The sequence below is a fragment of the Callorhinus ursinus genome, unplaced genomic scaffold (genome assembly GCF_003265705.2).
Source record: "Callorhinus ursinus isolate GAN/ISIS: 27379988/994484 unplaced genomic scaffold, GSC_fseal_2.0 scaffold15, whole genome shotgun sequence".
Classification (NCBI taxonomy): Eukaryota; Metazoa; Chordata; class Mammalia; order Carnivora; family Otariidae; genus Callorhinus; species Callorhinus ursinus.
In genome coordinates, this window is record NW_027397077.1 from 14204529 (window position 1) to 14225877 (window position 21349).

General features: G+C 45.8%; 2 protein-coding genes across 7 annotated transcripts in view; one reads left to right on the forward strand and one right to left on the reverse strand.

The window, feature by feature from the left end:
* Positions 1–1274, reverse strand: part of DNASE1L3 (deoxyribonuclease 1L3) — a 21678-nt gene extending 20404 nt beyond the window's left edge. Inside the window, exon 1 of the mRNA XM_025885593.2 lies at positions 843–1274. Coding sequence (XP_025741378.1) covers positions 843–983 — 141 coding nt within the window. The 5' untranslated portion in view covers positions 984–1274. The remainder of the gene's footprint in view (positions 1–842) is intronic.
* ABHD6 (abhydrolase domain containing 6, acylglycerol lipase) overlaps positions 1–21349 on the forward strand; it is a 75593-nt gene that overhangs the window by 8698 nt on the left and 45546 nt on the right. For 2 of the 6 annotated variants that reach the window (XM_025885475.2, XM_073901431.1), the window contains exon 1: positions 16991–17399. The exons of 1 other annotated variant lie outside the window; for it this stretch is intronic. The gene's annotated coding sequence lies outside the window, so the exon portion shown is untranslated. Of the gene's footprint in view, positions 1–16990; positions 17400–19707; positions 19879–21349 lie in introns of those variants that run through there. 3 more of the 6 variants (XM_025885472.2, XM_025885473.2, XM_025885474.2) reach the window with 3 other exon arrangements.

Genomic DNA, 21349 nt, shown 5'->3' on the forward strand with positions numbered 1-21349 from the left:
GAAGGAAGGAAGGAAGGAAGGGAAGGAAGGAAGGAAGGGAGGAAGGGGAAGAAGGAAGGAAGGAAGAAAAGAAGAAAGAAAGAAAGAAAGAAAGAAAGAAAGAAAGAAAGAAAGAAAGAAAGAAAGAAAGAAAGAAAGAAAGAAAGAAAGAAAAGAAAAGAAAAGAAAAGAAAAGAAAAGAAAAGAAAAGAAAAGAAAAAGAAAAGGAAGGAAGGAAGAGAGAGAGAGAGAAAGAAAGAAAGAAAATGAAGTCAGGAAAGAAAAGAAGAGAAGAAAAAGAAAAGAGAAAGAAAGAAGAGAAAGCGAAAAAGTCTGTGCTGTATTGATGGATAAAAAGACCAGGCTGGGCTCCCCTCCACCCACCCACCCACCACCTACGTGAGGTCACTACACCTTTTGTTGTTCATCTCTTCGTGGGGGATAATAACCCTCCTTCTCAAGGGTGATGACATGAAATCGTGTATTTGTAGTGCCTGGCAGGGGCATTCAGTAAATGGTGATAAACATTATAGTAGTAGCCAGCCCTTCCCTGGAGCTTACTAGAAGCCAGATACTGTTTTAGGAGCTTTACATTTACCAGCTCACATATTCCCCCCAAACGGTCCCACAGGGGCATACCGTCGTAGCTCCTGAGCACCCCTCATGTTCAGAGGATGACATGAAGCCCAGAGAGGGGATGTGGCTGTTGGTGTTATTGCTGTCAGGGTTGTGACCGAATGCCAAGTCAGCTGCTACCTAGAGACTAACTTCGGTGACGTTTCTCCCAAGTTTCTTCAAGTCTGAAAGCAGAGAGTGGGTGTGAGGGGTGCCCAGCGCTCTTTCTGACAGGAAGGGGGTCTCACCTTCATGATGACATCCATGGCATTCTTGTTTTCCTTCTTGGCTTCCCCAAAGGACTTCACGTTGAAGGAGCAGAGCCTCAGGGCCAGGGCACTGGTGATGGAAAGGAAGAGAAGCAGAAGGAAGGCCGGCAGCCGAGGCATCCTGGCTCAGCTCAGGCTTCACGAGAGGACAGCGGTGTCTGGCGTGCACGGGCTCCGGGCCACCTCCTCGGGCTCAGCTGACTTATAAAGCCTGCAGATAACAGGAATGACTGGATTCCGTGTTGCTACTTTCACTTCTCTGAGGAACTGAAGATCGTGGGTTTCATTCCCCAAGGAAATGCAGAAAAGGGAGCCCCTTTTAGGAGCCCCTGTTTTTGTCACTCTGGTGAGGAAATCGGCCTGCGTAATTGAGGGACCATCCCCTGCGAAGTCTCTCAGATCCCAACCGGGAACCAGCTGTGACATCTGGTCATCAACCCTGAGGTGGCATGCCATGTGCATTTTCCTGAGAATGGATAACTCGGAAGCGGTCCACCCCGGAGGGCAGCTGGGCTGAGGGCACCTTCTCAGCAGGGGTGGGGCGGGGATGGGGGGGCAAGGGTCAGTGGGAAATCCTGCCAGGTTTTCTGTCCTCACTGGGATTTAGCAACCAGCTGTCCGCTGGACACACCCAGGTTCCGACCCTCTAATCGCACGGGTGGGCATAATTAAGGTCAACTCTGGTTTGAGTTACATAATGTTTTAAGCAATTTTACCATTTACAGTTTAACACTCCAAACGCTAGCAGTGTGTTGCCAGGGAGCGCAATTTCTAGTCTGCTGGAACGGGTTGGTAAAATGTCCTTGGACTCAGTGGACAAAGAGCCAGTGAAAGCCCCTGGAGAAATCCACGGTTCAACCAGATATTATCTTCATGTTTGTGAGAAATAAATGACCCCAAGAAAGGAAGGTTTTTCAAGAACCGTAGGGTTTCAACCCAAGTGAAATGAGTTTTAGAGAGGTGGGCATGGAGATGGGATGATCTGAAATACAAAATCCAGTCAAGTCATAAGCCCTTGGTGAGATTTGCAGACTTTCGCAAGGAAAATTCTTCTGTGAAGAAGGTGGGTAATGAGAATAACTGGAAGCCAGCGTCGGGATCTCTGGGCCACCCCCTCTTGAAGAGATGGGCGGGAAAAGGGAAAAGCACACATATATCACTAACACAGGCAGCATCCTGGCCAAAATCTCTGGTCAAGCACGCTCAGGCATCCTAAGGAGATAACCCCAAATAGCACAGGGAAGGAAATAATGGTTTCCTGAGTTCCTATGAGATGCAGCTCCCTGGTGCCGACGACAGGCCTTTCTGAATCTCCGGGGAAAAGGGTGATGATCGTCTTCCTTGGCAAATCGGCATCTCCCAACCAGAGGATGATTTAGAATTGAGTGTGGTACATGCTTTTCGTGCCCTTTAAGAAGGAATTTGTACATAGGCGCATTTTATGAACTTGTAATATACGAGAGATTTTAGCCTATTTAACTGACAATCTTGTAACTCCAACATCAACTGTGTAGTTAGGGAGATTGATTTAGATTTGTGACTCTACGTTGAAACCTTTCTAAATTCATGCACAGTTCTGGAACATTTACAAGAATTTGGGGTTAACAGTGTTTTAGAAGTTTGATTTATTGGGGCACCTGGGTGGCTCAGTTGGTTAAGCATCTGCCTTCGGCTCAGGTCGTGATCCCAGGGTCCTGGGATCGAGCCCCACATCGGGCTCCCTGCTCAGCGGGGAGCCTGCTTCTCCCTCTCCCTCTGCCTGTTGCTTGTGTTCCCTCTCTCGCTGTGTCTCTCTCTGTCAAATAAATAAATAAAATCTTAAAAAAAAGAAGTTTAATTTATTAAAATTACTTAGTATTTAGGGGTGCCTGACAGACTCAGTCAGTAGAACATGGGACTCTTGATCTCAGGGTTGTGGGTTTGAGCCCCACGTTGGGTGTACAGACTACTTAAAAACAAAAAATTATTTTAAAAAAAGGAATTACTTAGTATTTTAAAAGGTGGCTTTTTTATTAGTTCAGATAACTAAAGACATTTACAAGGAGATGGGGTATATTAAAATTATAAAAGTAGTTTAAGATGTTTGTAAATGGGTCTATAACCCCTTAAAAGTAATTATTTAAGTTTGCTGAATGTAGGGTTGGTTAGATTTAGCAAATAAAAATACAGAGCACTAGGTAAATTTGACTTTTTAAAAAAATATTCATTTTTTAATTTTAGAGATAGACAGAGAGCAAGCAGGGGGAGGGAGATAGAGAACCTGAAGCAGACTCCCTACAGAGCCCCATGGGGGGCTCAATCCCAGGACCCTGAGATCATGACCTGAGCCAGAATCAGGAGTCAGATGCTTAATTGACTGAGCCACCCAGGCACCCCTAGGTAAATTTGACTTTAGATAATTCAAATTTAATTGGGCATCCTATCCTGTGTTTTATCTGGCAATCCTACCTGGATTTATAAAAAGAACAAACACTTTTATAAGCTGAATTTAGAAGCATGACATTTTCTAAGGCAGTAACAATCCTGTCACGGTCCTGGAATAAGGTTTAGTTCCCAGCATCAAAAGTAAGCTAATCTGGGGACACCTGGCTGGCTCAGTTGGCAGAACATGAGACCCTTGACCTCAGAGTTGTGGGTTCAAGCCCCACGTTGGGTGTAGAGATGACTTAAAAATAAAATCTTAAAAAAAAAAGCTAACCTCCTACATTGGGGAAAAAGCAAAACCCCTTTGTTAGAATTACTGCACACGTTTATGAGAAAAATATTTTTTAAAGACTAGAATGGTACAAGTGAGCAAAAGAAGTTGGTCAGCTTGACTATGGAGTGGTGGCAATACTCTCTGAAACTTTCCAAAAGACTATGAGCTGAACCTAAGCTCCCTTGGCATCTGAACAGACATAGGAACATGGAATTGCCATTTGAAAACTGTGACCAGATAGTCTGGACCTCAGAGGCATCAGCCAGTGGTCCTAAAGCCATTTCAAGTACAGAAACTGTATTGGGACTACAGTTATATAAATTTGAAAATTAATGTAACTTTTCCTCTTTTTCTTTTTTAAAGCATATTTGTAAACTCAAAGCTGAGCAGAAGTGACTTTACTTTCTCAAGTTCGATACTGATTTGACTGTGTCCCTTCCTTTACCACCTTGTTGTTCCCCTTACCTTCCATAAGGCAAAAGTGAACAACTTAAGTTATTTTGGCTTCAAAAATGTGAAAGAGGGCGCTTGGGTGGCTCAGTCAGTTAAGCATTTGCCCTCAGCTCAGGTCATGATCTCAGGGTCCTGGGACTGAGTCCCACATTAGGCTCTCTGCTCTGCCGGGAGTCTGCTTCTCGCTCTGCCTCTCTCCCTGTCTCTCATGAATAAATAAATAAAATCTTTAAAATTTTTTTTTAAATGTGAAAGAACTTCGTGCTGTGAATTTTTTTGCTTTTGCAAGACAGCTGTTATGCACCTTGTTCAAATGTAAATGTTCCCTTATGCTTTTGAAATAAATTTCCTTTTGTAATTTTGAAAAAAAAAAGCTAACCTGTAGGATGAGAGAGTCGACTACACTGTTTTTAAATTTTTAACTTTGATCATTTGAATATTAATTTGAAAAATAAAGTAAACCTCTGTATAGTGGTTTCTGCATATAGAAACTGCCCTTGAGGACTTAAAAAAAAAATCACATAAACAGTCTGAAGAGACTGACCCCATTCTGTAATTAGCACATTCAACTGCATGGAATTGGACTTAGGAAAAAAAAAAGTATCTGGATTCCAGAAAGAAAATGCTACGCCTCAAATTTAACTCAAGTCAGCTAGGTGCAGGGGCTTTGCTGAGTGCTTTCTGTGTTTAATATCACTCAGTACTCCCCTAGGTCCTTCCTATGCTTCCTCCATTTTATGGATGAGCAAACTGAGGTTTGCACCCAAGGATACACAGCTAACCCGTCTCAGCTGGGGCCTGAACCCAGTCCCTCGGACCCCAGACCAGCCTTCTTGCCTGCCAAACCAGGCATAGCAAAACCTTAATAAGGAACAAACACTGTAGGTGGGGGATGGGAAGGAGACCAAAGGAGACTTTGACTTTTTACTGTTAAACATTTGGGTATTGTTGGATTTTTTCATTTGTTTGTTTTTACAAAAATATGTGCTTGTTTAGTAATTCAAAAGGAAGATAAAAGTACTAAAAAGCTTTTTATTTTTTAAAGCAGATTAAACAATACCCCTGCCAACATGCTTTCTTCGACTGAGCCAAGCGCAGCTTTCAACCAGCTCCAGGAGTCACTGATAACACAGAGGGGGTCAGGGACATGAGGCTATACTGTAGGCTCAAGGAGAGCAGAAAGCCCACACTCATCCATCCTGTGCTGGGAACTGGGGGTTTGAGACAGTTCCTTCCAGGAGCCCAGAGTCCAGGCTGGGAAGGAAGGGCAGACACTGGCCTGACCCACACTGATCACTTTGAAGTGTCCTTCCTTCTGCCACTTAGTGGCTATGGATGATGTTTCCTGGGGCATGTACTTCTGAACACTAGTCTGTAAGATGCTCCTAGAAAAAAGGACAGATTTATGTCACTCCTTGGAGATTTATAAAGCACATTAGCACGTTAAATGCCCTGAAAAGTCCTGCAATAAAGAAAGCTGCTTCAGTGTGTTGAAATAGGGTGTCCGGACTTTATCGTCCATAGAACCCTTTCTTCCTATAAGTCCTTTCAATATCTTGAGCAACAGCCACCTTGAGAAATACTGTCCCATTTGGGCAGGGACAGTCAGGTCTCTCAAAGCCTCACTAAACCCCCACGGAAGAACTCTTGGAATGTCATAGGAATGGGCAGAAATGAGGAGCAGGCGTTCAGACACATGGTCCCAAACATCACTATGAGCCACAGCCAGCCACCATGGGCCCTGGGGGGGCAGGAGTCAGTGGGGGCAATACACTGGGACAAAGGATGCCTCAGAATTGGAGAAAGCCACAATGGGGATTTCAGGGGGAGTGAAAGTGCACAGGCTGAGTAGCAAAAAGAAAGGAGCAAAAGGAAACAAAGGGCTTGTGGGAAAATCCCCGCTACTGACGGGGGAGGGGGGGCGGGGGGGGCACAAGCCGCCTGACCCAAACAGGTGTTTCCAGTGATCGATGTCACTCTTTGTCTAGTAACAAATAGAGCCATAGCAATAATCATATAATATATGAAAATCGCTCTGGTTATCACGGTTCAGAGCTAGCCTCCCTCACCCCAGCCATGAGGTGAGTTGCCTTATCTAAGGTTGCTTAGTTGAGATCAACCTCACCGTTGTGTGATGGTTTCCGGGTGATGAAGCAGGCTCTGGGTTTTGGCCTCACACAGCATCTTCCACGCAGGACCTCAAGCGGGTTGCGTTCTGAAGGACTGGCCTCAGCGCGTCACTGCTCTGATTAGAACTCTTCAGAGCCCTTCATCTGACATAAAGACCAAGCTCCTTCCTGTGGCCTCTACCTACCTGCCTCTTCAAAGGAACATTGCTCCTTTCCCTTCTTCTTCCCCCACTGGCCTCTCCTCACACTGAGCGGCTTTCAGCGCCTACCTCAGGGCCTTAGCACAGCTGTCCCTCCACCTCCACCTGCAGTGCCCTTCCTCCCTCCCACCTCCAGGTCTCAGCTTAAATGTCACTTTCTCAGGAAAGACTTGCTGCACACCCCAGCCCATCAGTGTCTTCCCTTTTATTCTCTTCCATGGGGCCTATGTCTTTTGCTTCATGGCATGTAGCACAATGTATAACTATGTACGAGCCGTATGTTGTCTGATGTCTGTTCCCCCCTAGACCCCTCTGTGGGGACAGGGACACCTATGTGTGTCTGCACGGCCTGGGATAAGGCCAGCACATAGCAGGTAAATCATTGTTGAAAGCATGACATGGTGCTCTGACTGACCCCAGAGCCCATCTCCTCAACCATCGTGTGAGGGGGCTGAGCCAGGGGAACTCAGGTCCCTGAATTATCAAGAGAATCCAGGTCACGGAGACAAAAGAACTACAGCAACCACCTCCACATAGCATCTGCCTTTCAGGGAGCCCCGAGTGCTAAGTCCTCACATAGTTCCCCAATCTCAGCAGGAGAGCAGGGAGCGGGCTTCTCCACCTCAGCACTGCTGACATTTTGGTCCAGATAATTCTGTGCTATGGGGGCTGCCCCATGTATTGCATGATGGCTAGCAGCATTCTTGGTCTTCACCCACTGGATGCTAATAGTACCCCCCATCGTCATGACAACGAAAAGTATCTCCAGACATTGCCAACTGTCTCCACGGGGATGAAGATCGCCCCCTCCCTGTTGAGAATGCTGCTGTGGAGGTTAAAGCATATGCACTTCTACTTACAGGCTGTTCAACCTTGGATAAGCCCCTAAAGCTCTCTGTGCTCATTTCCTCATCCTCAAAAATGGGGATAATAATAGCTCTTATATGGTAAAGCTGTGACCATTTTATGAGTTTATAAATAAAGGGCAGACTCAGCACAGTGTCTGGCCCTCAGGAAGTACTCAGTTGAGTGATAGTCTGCCTGAAGAATGAACGGTGCAAAGGGATTGTGATCTCCATTTTACAGATGAGAAAATTCAGACTTAGAGATAATAACGTCAGGCTCCAGCCACTGACTGTAAAATGACATTAAAGGCAGGAGTTCAGGTTTTTAGGATTAATTCTCTTAGCCAGCCCTTTCTTTATGGTACAAAAGGGCCCATCAACTCCAGACCTCATCTGACCAATTGCAAACTGGGCTGCTGGTGTTGCAGTTAATGGGTTTGGGACTAGGAGGCACTGGCCTCAGGTGCAACAGTTAAGGGGGTGACAAACAACTCACTAATCAAAATCAGTAATATTTTATTGCAATATTTTCAATAATTAATCTTGAGTAATTAATCAAAATTAATGCAGAACATCCACAATGAACAAACTATCACATCTTAAATGAAGACAGAAGCCAACCCTCACTTTCAGGCTGCCGCCTAATTCACCCGACCCTCATCCTGCCGTGGGATCTGCAGATCTGTGAAAGCACACCCAGAGTGGAAGTCTGTTGGCTCCCAGCATGATGCGGGAGAAGAGCGCGCCCTCTTCTGGCTAATAGTGGGCACTGCTCCTCTCCTGGGGAGCCAAATTCACCTTCTTCCGGGGATCAAGCAGCATCTCAGTGCTAGAACAGTCTCTTCTAGCATCAATCACAGTGCTTCACCCTGCCCTTCCTGAAACACCTAGGCTAAAAAGCTGCAACCAGGCCAACTGAGGTCATTGGAGGCCCCCTCACTCCACCCCTTCCCACTGGCCACTGCACTGTGCTGGATCCATCGCCTTTCTCTCCTTACCGCGGGTGCAAACAAGCCCGGCACTTGTCCCTGCCACTACGGCGGATTCTAAAGCTGCCCGTTAGTATACAGCTGGCCTTTCCAGGCTGACCATGAGAGGGGACAGTGAGGAAACAGGACCAGGAGGTGAAACAGGACCTGCCCTACATGGGGCAGGACCACCAGTCAACAGCTGCTGACTGTTTGCCTAACTGCAATGTTTCTTCTTCTTCTAAAGGTTTGGTGGTGTATTTTATTTTATTTGTTTTAATTTTAATTTTTAAATAATTTCAAACGTGCATAAAAGTTGCAAAAACAGTTTGAAAACTCATATATACCCTTCACCCAGATTCACCAATGAACATTTAGGCACATTTGCTTTTTCATTAGTTTTCATACACACAGATTTTTTTTTTCCCCTGAACTGCTCAAGAGTGAGTTGGAGGCATTCGGACCCTTAACCCTAAATACTTCCAAGTGATTTCTCAAGGACAAGTAATTTGCCTATATTACCACAGGACAATTATCAAAACCAGAAGGTTTAGCAACGATAAAATATTATTACCTAATCTACAGACCTTATTCAAATTTTTACCAATTACTCTAATAATGTCCTTTACAGCAGTTTTTTTTTTTCTTCTGGTGCAGGATCCAATCCAAGCTTACGCATTGTCCTTAGTGGTCCTGTGTCCTCGACTCCCTCTAATCCGAGCGCTCCCTCAGCCTTTGTCTCCCATACCCTTGACATTTTTGAAGTGTACAGGCTAGTTATTTTGCTGAATTTCCCTCAGTTCGGGTTTGTCTGGGACTTCCTCATGATTAGATTCAGGTGATGCATTTTGAGTGGGAATACTACTTATGTGTTTCACAAAAGTTCTTAAATAAGCTTCTCCTGGTATTCACAGAGAAGCTGGGTGACTCAGACACAGGAAGTAGATGATGATTTAAAAGCTCTTAATAACAGTTGCTAACATTTATTGAGTGTTGCTGTTTGACACTCCCTTCTGTATTTGTTGATTTGAGCACTATTCTCTCTCATATAGGGCACTGATGTTGGAGAACAGTAATAAAACAACAATAGCAGCTGTGGGTATTGAGCTGTATTCAGCCCCATATCACACATCTTCTTTTCACAGACGAGGTCAGAGAGGGGGTTTCTTGCACCAGGTCTCACAGCTACCTAGAGGCTAGGGCTGCTTGACACTGGAGTATGAATACCTGGTTAGTCCCCCATACCACTTCTTCTCTGGCACGTAGCAGTGACAAAAGCCCCATCAGTATTCCAGCTCAGGACACTGAGAACAATCCATGTCCCACCCCCTAGACTCCCAGCAAGTGGGGATGTTTTCTCCCCATAATCTGAACTCCCCTGCTTACCCCACATGTAAAGAGCATGAGAACTTGGGAGATACCCCATGCTGTGAGTAGGGGACCTCAGTAGGTTGTGTGGTGTTCTCCAGGGGCCAATATCCCTCCATTGAAAACGCTATCAGTCCCAAAGTCAGGGCGAGGAGCGCAGCTACGAGTGGGTGTCGAGCCTTAACCAAACAGTGACTCATGAATGATTCTTGAGGCAGGAATCCCACTGTAGGATAAGATTTTCCCTCCACAGGCCGAGCCTGCTCCAAAGTCATCCCAGAACCAGATTTAGTTGCAGGCTGGTGTCATTCATAATATACGACCTTAAGAAGTCAGCCCTGGAGATTTGTTGGCACAAGGAGCTCCCAGCCTGGGACTGGGGATCATTTTACATCGTGAGTGTTTTAGGGGATTTGTTATTCACTCATTTAACAGTTAACTTACTAAATGTGGAGAGAGATACAGAGATGAATAAGGCAGCTCCTGCCCATGGAGACTCAAAATTAGATTAATAGGACTTGCCTTTGGTTTCTGTCAGCCTTTTGGTTTTCTGTGCCTCTGAGCCTTCATTTGATATCCAACAGCCTGAAAACTGTTAGGAATATGAATGACCAATGTAAATCTTGGACTCAAACCTTCTTGAGCCCCATTGGCCACCATTTTATCGGGCCCATTATGACTTCTTTGACTGAAGCGTTGGGAAGGGCGACCAACCATCCCAGTTCGCCCAAAACTGAGATGGGCTTTCAATGCAAAGACAAAGAAAGCAAACTGGGATGAATTGGTTATCCTAGTTTAGTTGGGAACAGGGGCAGCAGGAAGGGAATGGGTTAGTGGGCAAGGAATAATAACAGTCAATACCTATTTTGTTTGAGAATTTAGTAATGGCTAGAACAAATTCATGCAGTAAGTATACTATATTGCCCCTATTTTATAGAGGTGTAAACTGGGACCCAGAGAAAGTAAACAACTTGTCAGCAATGTACACTTGGTAAATGGATGAGTCAGGCCTGTCAGGGAGCAGCAAATCCTGTGTTCCCAAGCATTACTCTGCACTGCCTCAGAGCCACATGTGTAAACGTGGTGCAGATAAAGTCTTGAAACTATATTTGAGATGAGTTCTCAGAGATTGGAAGCATTCTCCTCTGGAAGCCGTAGCCAGTGGAAGTTATGTTTCCATGGAGACCTACTCATAGGCAGCCGGGCTGCGTTCATAGGTAGCCATAACAGTGGAGAGCTGCCATCACTCAAATGTTGTGGATTTCTTAAGAAAAGACCCTCCATAGCAATTTCCTGAGCTTCCCCCAACGCCCATTCTATCATCCAAGACTTGCGATGGAGTTTCCCCGGCAGCCTGCAAAATATAAGTCTTACGCAAGTCCTAGGAGGTATTTATTGAGGACAGTGGTTCAGAGCACAGATCCAGGAGACATGTCTGTCTCTGCTCCATCACTTGTTGGCTACATGAGCTCCGTCAGGTTACCTAATCTCAAGCCCGGTTTCCTTGTCTGTTAAATGGTGGAGGTCATAACCTCCATACTCCAGAGCTGTTGTGAAGATGAAAACAGATGGTATAATGCACGAAAAGCACAACTCCTTGTACTATGTAGGCAATGATGAATTAATTAACATCTGCTCACCCTATATCTTTAAATGAGAACAATCCACTTGAGAACTGACACAAAGGAGCAGGAGTCTATTCCGCACAACTGCCTTCTCCCCCTAGCTTCCTTCATCTGCCCCAGCCACTTGTGTGCTAATGGAAAGAGATGACCAAACTTGGTACCTCCTACTCCTGGCCAATTGGGTACCTAGTATCTCCAGTCCCCAGAACCCCAACTGGGGCATCAGGACCACTGCCTGAAGGAGGACCAGACTATAATCCACCCACATAGATGTGTGATCTGGCTCCCCCACATGACCTCAGGAGCTCAGAGAAGAGACACGATAAGAACAAACGAAGAAGCATTATCTTTTTGACAAATCAGACTGATAAGGGAGCATCATGATTTAGATGGCATAACGTGATGCACATCTTTGAAAATTTCGTTAAAATGTTCATGTCGAAGTGGCTACCCAGTGGGATGCTTAAAGGCCCCGGGGGAGACACCAGGGACAGCAAAGAGGGAGAGGTCTCAGTACAGTACAGGTGTGGATGTTGAAATGAAGCCTGTGAGGACCTTGGAGAAAATGTGTTTTCTTAGCAAGAAGAACTATGCACTATACACACGCACGCACGCACACACACACACGTGCTGGTAAACTTCACCCATCGATTCCTAGTTCACACTGAGGTCTTCATAATCTCAGTTCCCTGACTGACCTTTGACTGTTCAAAGACAGTTTTTAGGCCCCTCTAAGAATGGGGCGAGCCCAGTGAATGTTTGGTGTGTGAACAGCGATGATGCTGATAGCTGATATTACACACACTTCTTTGGTGCCAGGTGCAGGGCGAATCTGTAAACACATTATTCAGCTTGATCCTGTCTGCAGCCCTATGAGGTTGGTCCCATCATCAGTTGCTCATCATCCCCTCCTACTTAGAGATGAAGAAACTCGGGTTTACATGGGCAGATAGCTAGTAAGTGGCCGAGCTGGACCCACCATCATCGCCTGAGAGGTGCTCCAGTGACTCACACACTTGGAGCTTGTGTTGGCTCATCTGTCCTGCTGGCTGTGGTTCTTGCCAGCCCACCCATGAGTCCCAGTTTGGCACCTGCATCCCCAGTGTTCTTGGGGTGCTAGCTCTCCCCTAATCTCAATCAATGTGGTTTAGGTGAGGTAGGAAAGGATTTCTTAAACAGGACATAAAAGCACTAAACACAGAGGATAATTCAACTAAATCAAAGTTAATGTTTGTCCAGAAGCACTAAATAAAGTGAAATGATAAGCCACAAACTGGAAGACCTTAGCCACACATATAACCACAAACCATTAAGACACAGACAATTAGTTGGGAAAATGACACAAACAGGTATTTCACAGACACGGAAACATGATGGCAACTAACTATATGCACAATTGCTCAAGCCCATTCATGACAGACATGAAGATTAAGATCACAATGAAATACTCTTTTATACCTACTATATTCAAAGCAGTCTGATGGAACCAAGTGTTGGCAAGACCCTGGAGATATTCTCCTATGTTGTCCTTCTAAAAGTTTAGTTTTGCCTCTTATATTAAAGTCCTCAATCTATCTTGAATTAATTTGGAGGGGGGTGGGTTGTTAAATTCCATGTTTTTCTATATGAATAATCGATTGTCCTAGCACTTTTTACTGAATTGTCCCTTCTTTCCCCAGTGATCTGAAATGTCACTTCCCTCATAAACCATGTTTCCCTATGTGCATTTGTCTGTTTCTGTGATTTTTATTGTTTTATTAGTGTTTTTATCTGTCCCTACATGAATACACACTGTCCAAATAACTATACTTTTTTAACAAATCTCAATAACTTCTTTTTCTTCTTCACTAGGAATATTTTTACTTTTCTTGGACCTTTGCTCTTCCACATAAAATTTTAGTTTTTTTTAAGATTTATTCATTTATTTTAGTGAGAGAGAAAATGAGCAAGTGGTGGGGAGGGGCAGAGGGAGAGAGACAATCCTGAAGCAGGCGCCCCCCACTCAGCCCATGTCGAGCCCACTGAACATGGGCTCCATCCCAGGACCCTGAGATCATGACCTGAGCCGAAATCAAGAGTCAGCCACTCAACCCACTGAGCCACTCTGGTGCCCCTTCCATATAAATCTTAGAATCAGCTCATCATCTTCCTTGAAAAGCCTTGTTGGGATTTTGATTGGAACTGTTTTTGATTCTTTTTTTTTTTTTTTTTGGAGATTTTATTTATTTGACGGAGAGAGAGAGAGCACAACCGGGGAGAGTGGCAGAGGGAGAGGGAGAAGAAGGCTCCCCACTGAGCGAGGAGCCCACTGACATGGGGCTGGATCCCAGGACCCTGGGATCATGACTGGAGCCGAAGGCAGTGGCTTAACCCACTGAGCCACCCAGGCACCCCTCAATTTTTATTCTGAAGGCAGCATTTCTAACTTTTCATTATTGAGAATATTTGCCATAAGTTTTTGGTAGTTGCCTTTTAACTAATTAAGGAAGTTCTCTTCCTAGTTTCTATGAGTTACTACTATGAGGGACTGTTGAATTTTAAAATTTTGCAACCATTGAGATGACCTTATAGTTCCCCTTGAATATGTTGATGTGGTTAACTACAAGAATATATTTCCTAATGTTAAACTATCCTGGCATTCCTGGGATAAACCTATCTTGGGAAAGATGCATCATCCTTTTTATGTATTGCTGGACTTAATGTACTAATATTTTATTTAGGATTTTTACTTCCATGTTTCTGAGCGATTTAGGAGTAATATTTATCTGATCTTGCTTGGTATGGGATTTAGACTGGCATCATAGAGTGAGTTGGGATCTGCTCTCTCTTTTTCTATATTCCGGAAGGGCTTACGAGAGAATAGTATGATCTATTCCTTGAAAGTTTAGACTTGCTTCTAGAACCATCAGGCTTAATGTTTCCTTTGACTAAAAATTTTAACAATTTCTCTGATATTTATAAAATTTACGTTTTTTTAAGATTTTTTATTTTTTTATTTGACAGAGAGAGAGAGAGAGACAGTGAGAGAAGGAACACAAGCAGGGGGAGTGGGAGACGGAGAAGCAGGCTTCCCGCTGAGCAGGGAGCCCGATGCGGGGCTCGATCCCAGGACCCTGGGACCATGACCTGAGCCGAAGGCAGATGCTTAACGACTAAGCCACCCAGGCGCCCCCCATTTGAAAATTTCTGATATTTAACTGACGAGTTTAGTTAAATTACTATGATTATTAGTATATCAAGACTTTTTTTTACTATCTTTTTTTAGGGGGAGGAGTCTCACTTTTTCTACATGTCTTTGGGTTGATTAGCATTTGGGTTTTTTATTGACTTACGTCATTTCCCCTGTTCTACTGGTTTGAAAGTTATACATGTTATTTGTATTATTTTAACGAATACCATTGACACTGTGCCATGCATAATTACAAAGGCCAAAGTTAATATCTTATTTTCCCTTCCCACCCCAAATGCAAAGGCATTGGAACCCTTTAATTTTGACCATCTCGTTCCTAATTTACTGTTGTCCCCTATTTTTGTTCTGACCTTGTTTAAACCTATAAATTATGATTATTCTTGTCATCGTTATTGTTTTGTACTGACAATTTTGTTGAGATTCACTCTATTTGCCCATTTCTTCACTCATTATTCCTCCTTTCACTGCTGTTCTTAATTGGGTTGTTTTTCTTCTTTCTGAGGTATATCTTAGAAGTTCAGTTAGTCAAATTTTCCAGTTGTAAATTCACTTATGTCACCCTCATTCCTGAAAGGCTGGGGATCTAATTCTCAGGTCTTTGGAGATACTCTTCAAATCTTTTAGCTTCCTATGTTGCCATTCAGAAATTTGCTGGCAATCTAATTCCTTCCTTTGAGAATGAGCTGTCTTTTTTTTTTTTTAATCTCTAGATGCTTTTAAGATCTTTTCTTTGTTTTTAGTATTCTGCAGTTTCACTGCAATATTTCTTGGTATGGATTTCCTATTATTTTTCCTGCTTGGGATATATTATGCTTCTTAAATCTGCAGAATTATATCTTTTTTCTGCTCTGGAAATTCTCACCCATTACTACCTCAAATATGGCCTCTCCTTTCTTCTCTCCTTCTTTGATGCTGCTTAAATGGATTTTAGATCTTCTCAGTCTATTCTACACATTTGTAAGGTCTTTCTTTTCATATTTTTCATGTCGTATCACTCTTTGTTGCATTCTGATTAATTTCTTCAGATCGGTCTTTCAAATCACTCTATTTGGTTAATTATGATCTATGAGAATCCTGAACAACTTTCTCTTTGACCCTGAAGCTCTGAGAACAATTTGATGAAACATGTCAAATGCAACTCTTGTAATCTGAATGATGAGGTAGTCAACATCTTAGAGAAAGATGCTCCAGTCCAAGCCAGGGAGATTGTCCTTAACTCTGAATGGATTCCAGCAGCCCTGACAGAGGCTGGTTTTACAAGGTGGCCTCAAAGATGTTCCTTTGCCACGTCTCTGAGGCTTCTTGTCCATGACCCATTCTTAAAATTCAGGACCCGCCCAACTCAGCCAGGTTCTGCCAGTCTGGAGGGTTTGGCAAGCAGTAGGCTGCCTACCAGTTCTGCCAGGCTAGAGGGGTGGATTTAAATACCAAGAGAGTCCTGCTGGGCACTGGTCCCACCTAGGTGTAGAATAAGAGGCAGAAAAGGAAGCCATGGGTTCAGGTTAGCAGAAGATATCAAGCCCCAACACCCCACCCCACATACTGTGCTCACCACATAGTAAGTGCTCTGTAAATATTTGTTAAATGAATGAATAAACACTTTGATGGAAGAAGTCCATAGAGCACTGTGGGCCCAAAAGGGACTTAAGGAAGGTTTCCTAGAGGAAGTGACATTTATTATTTTTTTATTTTTTATTTTTTTTAAGATTTTATTTATTTGACAGAGAGAGAGACAGCAAGAGAGGGAACACAAGCAGGGGAAGTGGGAGTGGGAGGAGAAGCAGGCTTCCCACCAAGCAGGGAGCCCAATGCGGGGCTCGATCCCACGATCCTGGGATCATGACCCGAGCGAAAGGCAGACGCTTAACCGATTGAGCCACCCAGGCGCCCCAGGAAGTGACATTTAAATTGAGGCATGGAAAAGAGGAAGTAGTCAGGCCAAGCAGAAAAGGAAGAGTTCCTGGTGGAGATGGAACAGCTCATGCAAAGGCCAAAGTGGTATAATTCAGCCTCGGTGCCCTGAACACTAGATGAGGCTGGAGTGGGAAACTGAGGCTAGATGCTCAAAAATCCGGGCTTTGTGACAGATAAGCTAGTCAAACAACACCGTTTGAATTTAATGGGTGATAACTTTTATGCTCCGCTCCTGATTTTTTTGCCTAATGAGGTTTAACTGTCCTTAAAAAGAAGAAATGACCATAGTGGGGATTTAACCAGTGGTGGCTTAAAGTCTTTCAACACTGCCATTTTGCCCCCAGAGTTGGAGCCAGGTGCAGGGTCTAAATCCCCAATTCTGTCCTTTATAGGCTGAACCCATGGGCAAGCTCCTCACCTTTCTTCTGAGAAAGGAAGCCCATCCCAATGCCCACCTCATAGGATTAAGAGACAACATGTGTAAGACAGCGTTGCTAAGCTTTCCTGTGAACCTGGGCCTGTCCCTCTGAGCCCTTTGAGAGCAGAGATCCAGCCAGAGTCACTTTGACGGCGCCGGCCCCACAGCACCAGGCACATAGTAGGTGCTCAGTAAACAATGAACCAATGCCTCGACGAACTCTGGCATCGAGTGGTGGAACTGTGGCTCCTTGGGTCCCCATCTCTTCCCCTCGCCGAGATTGCTCTTTAGGGGCGGGGCGGGGGGCGGGGCGGAGCGGCCGATTCCGTCCTCTGCACTTGGCGCTGCGCGAATGCAGTAAGTGTTGGCCCTCTGGCCTGGGCTCTTGGATGCTTGGAGACAGGTTGCCGAGGTCTGGGTGTGCGAGGCGCTAATCTGCCCCTCCGGGTTTAACGCTGTGAGCGGCGGAGCCGAGGAGCTGAGGGTTCTCGTGCGGGATCAGCGGTAGACCCCACCAGGCAGCGGCGGAGCGGTGCGACGGACCGGGGCGGGCGGAGCCGGCTTTTCTGTCGGCTGACGCAGGCCGGCGCGCCGCGCCTTTAAGGCGTCCAGCAGAGCCCGGCTCCGGGAACTGAGCGGCGCGGGCACGAGCGCTGCTGCCGGCCGCGAGCGGGGCTGGGGCCCGAAGACGGGCGTCCGGATCCGGTGGCGCGACCCAGGCGCCTGAGGTCAGATGGAGTGTGCGCCGGCGGGGCGGGCCGGGGCGGGGGATGCGCACCTGAAAGGGGGGGTGGTGTCCGGGGTCTCTCCCTTATGGCCCCGTGACCCATCCTCCACTTCTCGAGTCAGGGCTGCCTGGCCTCCCCGCAAGCGGCACGCGGGGCGAAATGGGTCGGGGACCTGCATCTCTCTTTCTACTCGGTTCCCTCGCTCCGGCATCAGCCCTTGCGCGCTCCCCTGCAGTGCCTGGACAGGTTTGACATTCCCGAATCCCAGGTGACCTCACTCCCCGGGCTGCCTACCGCCCTAAGCCCAGGGACAAGGTGAAGATGGGTCGGGGACCTGCACCCTCTTTCTACTCCGCCTCACGCCGCTGGCTCCGGCACCAGCCCCTGTGCGCCCCTCCTGGTGCCTGGATGGTTTGGAGGCTCCTGTACCCCCGTTCTAACCACTTACTGAGTTCGACCACCCAGCTAATGGCACCTACCCCCGTCCCGCCCCAGATATCTTCGCCCCTCGGGGCCTCCCCCAGCCAGTACCTACCCCCAGCAGCCTTTTAGCTCACCTGGGCCCCAATTACCTCAGCCTCATGCCCTCTCCTCCCGGCAACCCTGAGTTAGGATGCTGGTCCAACCACCCTGACAGCCCGGTGCTGCCCCACAACCGCCAGCATCCCCCGCCTACACCTTCGCTGCCTTCCTGGCAGCTTTGGAAATTGGGATTGTGTAACGCAGGCTGCAGGGCAGAGCACATGCAAGATTTGCACCCCTGTCCCCGCATTCGAGTGGAGGAGGCCAAGTTGACAGAGTGAATGAAATAGGGAAGGAGGAAGAGGTTGAGGGGAGGGTCTAGAGGCTGTGCAATCTGGGATATGTACCTGGAGACCTTCTTATACCTCAGAGTCTGATTGATTAAGAAGAGGTCTCAACTTGGACTGGAGGTCAGCATTTGTCTCACCTCTCCCTCATGGCTAGTCTACCTGGCTGGAAGCTAAGATTTTATTATAAGTAATAGCTGACATAGAATAAGCAAGTACTGGCTGCCAGATCCTGTCCTGGCGCCTTTAGATTACCTGCTTTACTTCTCCCAACAGCGCCATGCGGGAGGTAGGTACTGATGTTATGCCCATTTCTCAGAGGAAGAATGTGTCCCCTTGCCAGGACACACAGGGAATCTGACATCAAAGCCCCCGATTCTGAATCACTAGACTTAATCTTTACCCAATTGTAGCTAATAAATTCTTATCAACATTTTTATAATATAGGAAGTTAGAAATAAGATAAATCAATAACCTATGTTCATAGCACCAATTTTTCTAAAAGTAGGTTCTCAGACCAACAGAGGGTCCTGGGTGTCCCCCTAAAGGAGACTGATGCCCAAAGAGAAGGAATGTGCTGGAGGCCACACAGCTAAGAAGTACCAGGGTTGGTATGCTAAACATGTCCTGGGTTGCTCAGTCGTTACTTCCTGGGCTCCCGGTTCTGCCCCAACCCATCAGCCTAGGCCCCTGGAGATTCTCTTCCAACCCCCCTCCCTGTTTGCCTCCTGATTTTCCCCTTCCCCCTCTGCTTCCTTTGCTATAACCCAGGCAGGTGAGCTGCTGCCTTTGCTTAGGCTGTCCTCTCCTTTAGGAATGCCCTACCTGGAATCTCTGATGTCTCAACCTTACCTACCCTTTAGCTCCAGCTCAGCGGTCCCCTCCAGGAATGCCCCTCTGATTCTTCCCTGCCCCCAACTGAAAGCAATTCCTTTCTCCCCTGGGATCCTTACCTTCCACCCACATGATGGCATTTGGAAAGTTCTATCTGCATGTATCTGCTTATGCTTTCTGGTGCATCTGTGCTGGCAGGATCAGAAGCACTCCCCAAGACCCCTCTAACCATCTGCCTGGTGAAGCGCCAGGACAAAGAGAGAGAGATAGAGGTCCATGGGGGTATGGTGTGGTTTCTGAAGTAAGGATAGGTTCAGAATTTCTGAATGCCGCAACACCAGACTCCCTTCATTGAGCTACGGCCTGGTCATGGGAGAATGGCTCAGCATGGTACCTAACATTATAATTACATGTTTGTTTTTGCTCATAACCCAGAGGATTCCCACCAGAAAATCAGAGAGGCTTGGGTCCTAATCCCACTGCTGCCACTGCTAGCTGTGTGGCCATGGGCCTGTTACCTAACCTCTCTGAGCCTTAACTTCTGGTAATGGTAAAGTACAAGGCCCAGCAGGTGGTGAGCACTCAGTAAGCACCGGCTCTTATGAAGAGTCAGGGTTGACCCCCACTTTGAATTACTGGAGACATATTAAAATCACTACTAAATGACTCACACTGACTCTGCTTAGAGGTGGGCCAAAGGAATCCCAGCCAAGGAGAGGAAAACATTTTTTAAAAAAGATTTTAAGTAGTCTCTACATCCAGCGTAGGGATTGAACCCACAACCCCTCGATCAAGAGTCGCACACTCCACCAGCCGAGCCACGTAGGTGCCCTGAGGTAAGCATTTTGTGTGTGTACTCAGAAAGGCCTGTGATGCTTTCTTAGACTCTAAACCATCCATTGCCTTGGCAGAAAGAATCGCCTTTCTGTTTTTTAGCTTTAAAAAAAATCTATGAGCTTTGAGTTCTGTGAGGCTCCACACACCTAGAATGAGTGTGTGAATGCAGTTCATGAAATTGTAAGTAATTGTGAAACTTACTGATATGAGAAAAAAAAAGCTTGTTCTTAGAGGTGACCTTGGTTTGCCCTGTGTGTTGGTTCAGGCTTGTCTTGGGAGCGAGAGGTTTGAATCAAAGGTTTACTTTGGATTTGGAGGGAAGGAAAGCTGGGGTGAGTGTTTTTCCCTAGTACGCTAGTAAGCAGCTCAAAGTAGAAATCAACTTCCTATGTCATATTCTTTACCAACTCCTGGTTATTTTGGTGATTAGATCACTTTTTACAGTGATGAGTGCTTCAAAAGTAAAGGGCCAGGAATGTCTCCCTCAAAGCTAAGTGTTTGGAATATGTGGGGAAGCCAGCTCTGCAGGTTGAAAAAATATATATTTTAAAATTCTAATTTGATCACTAGGGTAAGTTAGGTTTCCATTTGATCATTTTAAGACTGTTGAATTTAGACATTCTAAGACATATATTTTTGTAAATTTTCATGGTTCTGTGGCATTTAGCAGGCTACGGGACTTTATTTTTGTGACCCCGCAGGGACACAAATATTTTTCATGCTATTAATATGGTGGCCATCAAATTCAAATTAAATAATTTGAAATTCTCTTCTTAAGTCACACTGGCCATATTTCAAGTGGTCGATAGCCATGGGTGGCCAGTGGCTACTGTATTAGGGAGAGCAGATAGAGAACATTTCCATCTTCCCAGAAAGGTTTATGGGAAGGCACTGTTTAGATCAATAAAGCCATGGGCAAACTGCATGATTATGGGGTTAAGTTCCATTCTTTCTAGCAAGTCATCTGCAGGCCAAGAAATGGAGTGTGCCGAGGATGTTTCGTTGTCAAGAATGAGGTTGTTACTTAAATCCCCTTAGCTTCATTTTGGTTTTCTGGTTCACTGGCTTTTAACACTGCCAGATTCAAAGGATGGGGGAGATGGAAGCACATGGAATGTCTTCCGGCAATGCTTCTCCATCCTGGCTGCATGTTAGAACTGCCTAGGGAATTTTTAAAAAGTATCCATGTCCTGCCTCTGCCCCAAGCCCAGTGAATCTGAATCTCTGGGGGTGGTGTCCCGGAATCTGTATTTTTAAACTGCTCCCTGGGAGATTCTGCGTGGCCAGGGTTGAGAACAACTGCCTTCTAGACCGTGCAGTTAGAAAAAAAAAAAATCCCTGAGGACTGGAAGACGTCGTTTTAAGGCAGATGCGGTGAGTGGCTAAGAATGTTCCTCATTGATTTACTGCAGCCATAAATCCAGGGTTGGAGTTGAGTGGGCTCACTTCCTCCAGAAGGGCTCTCAACTG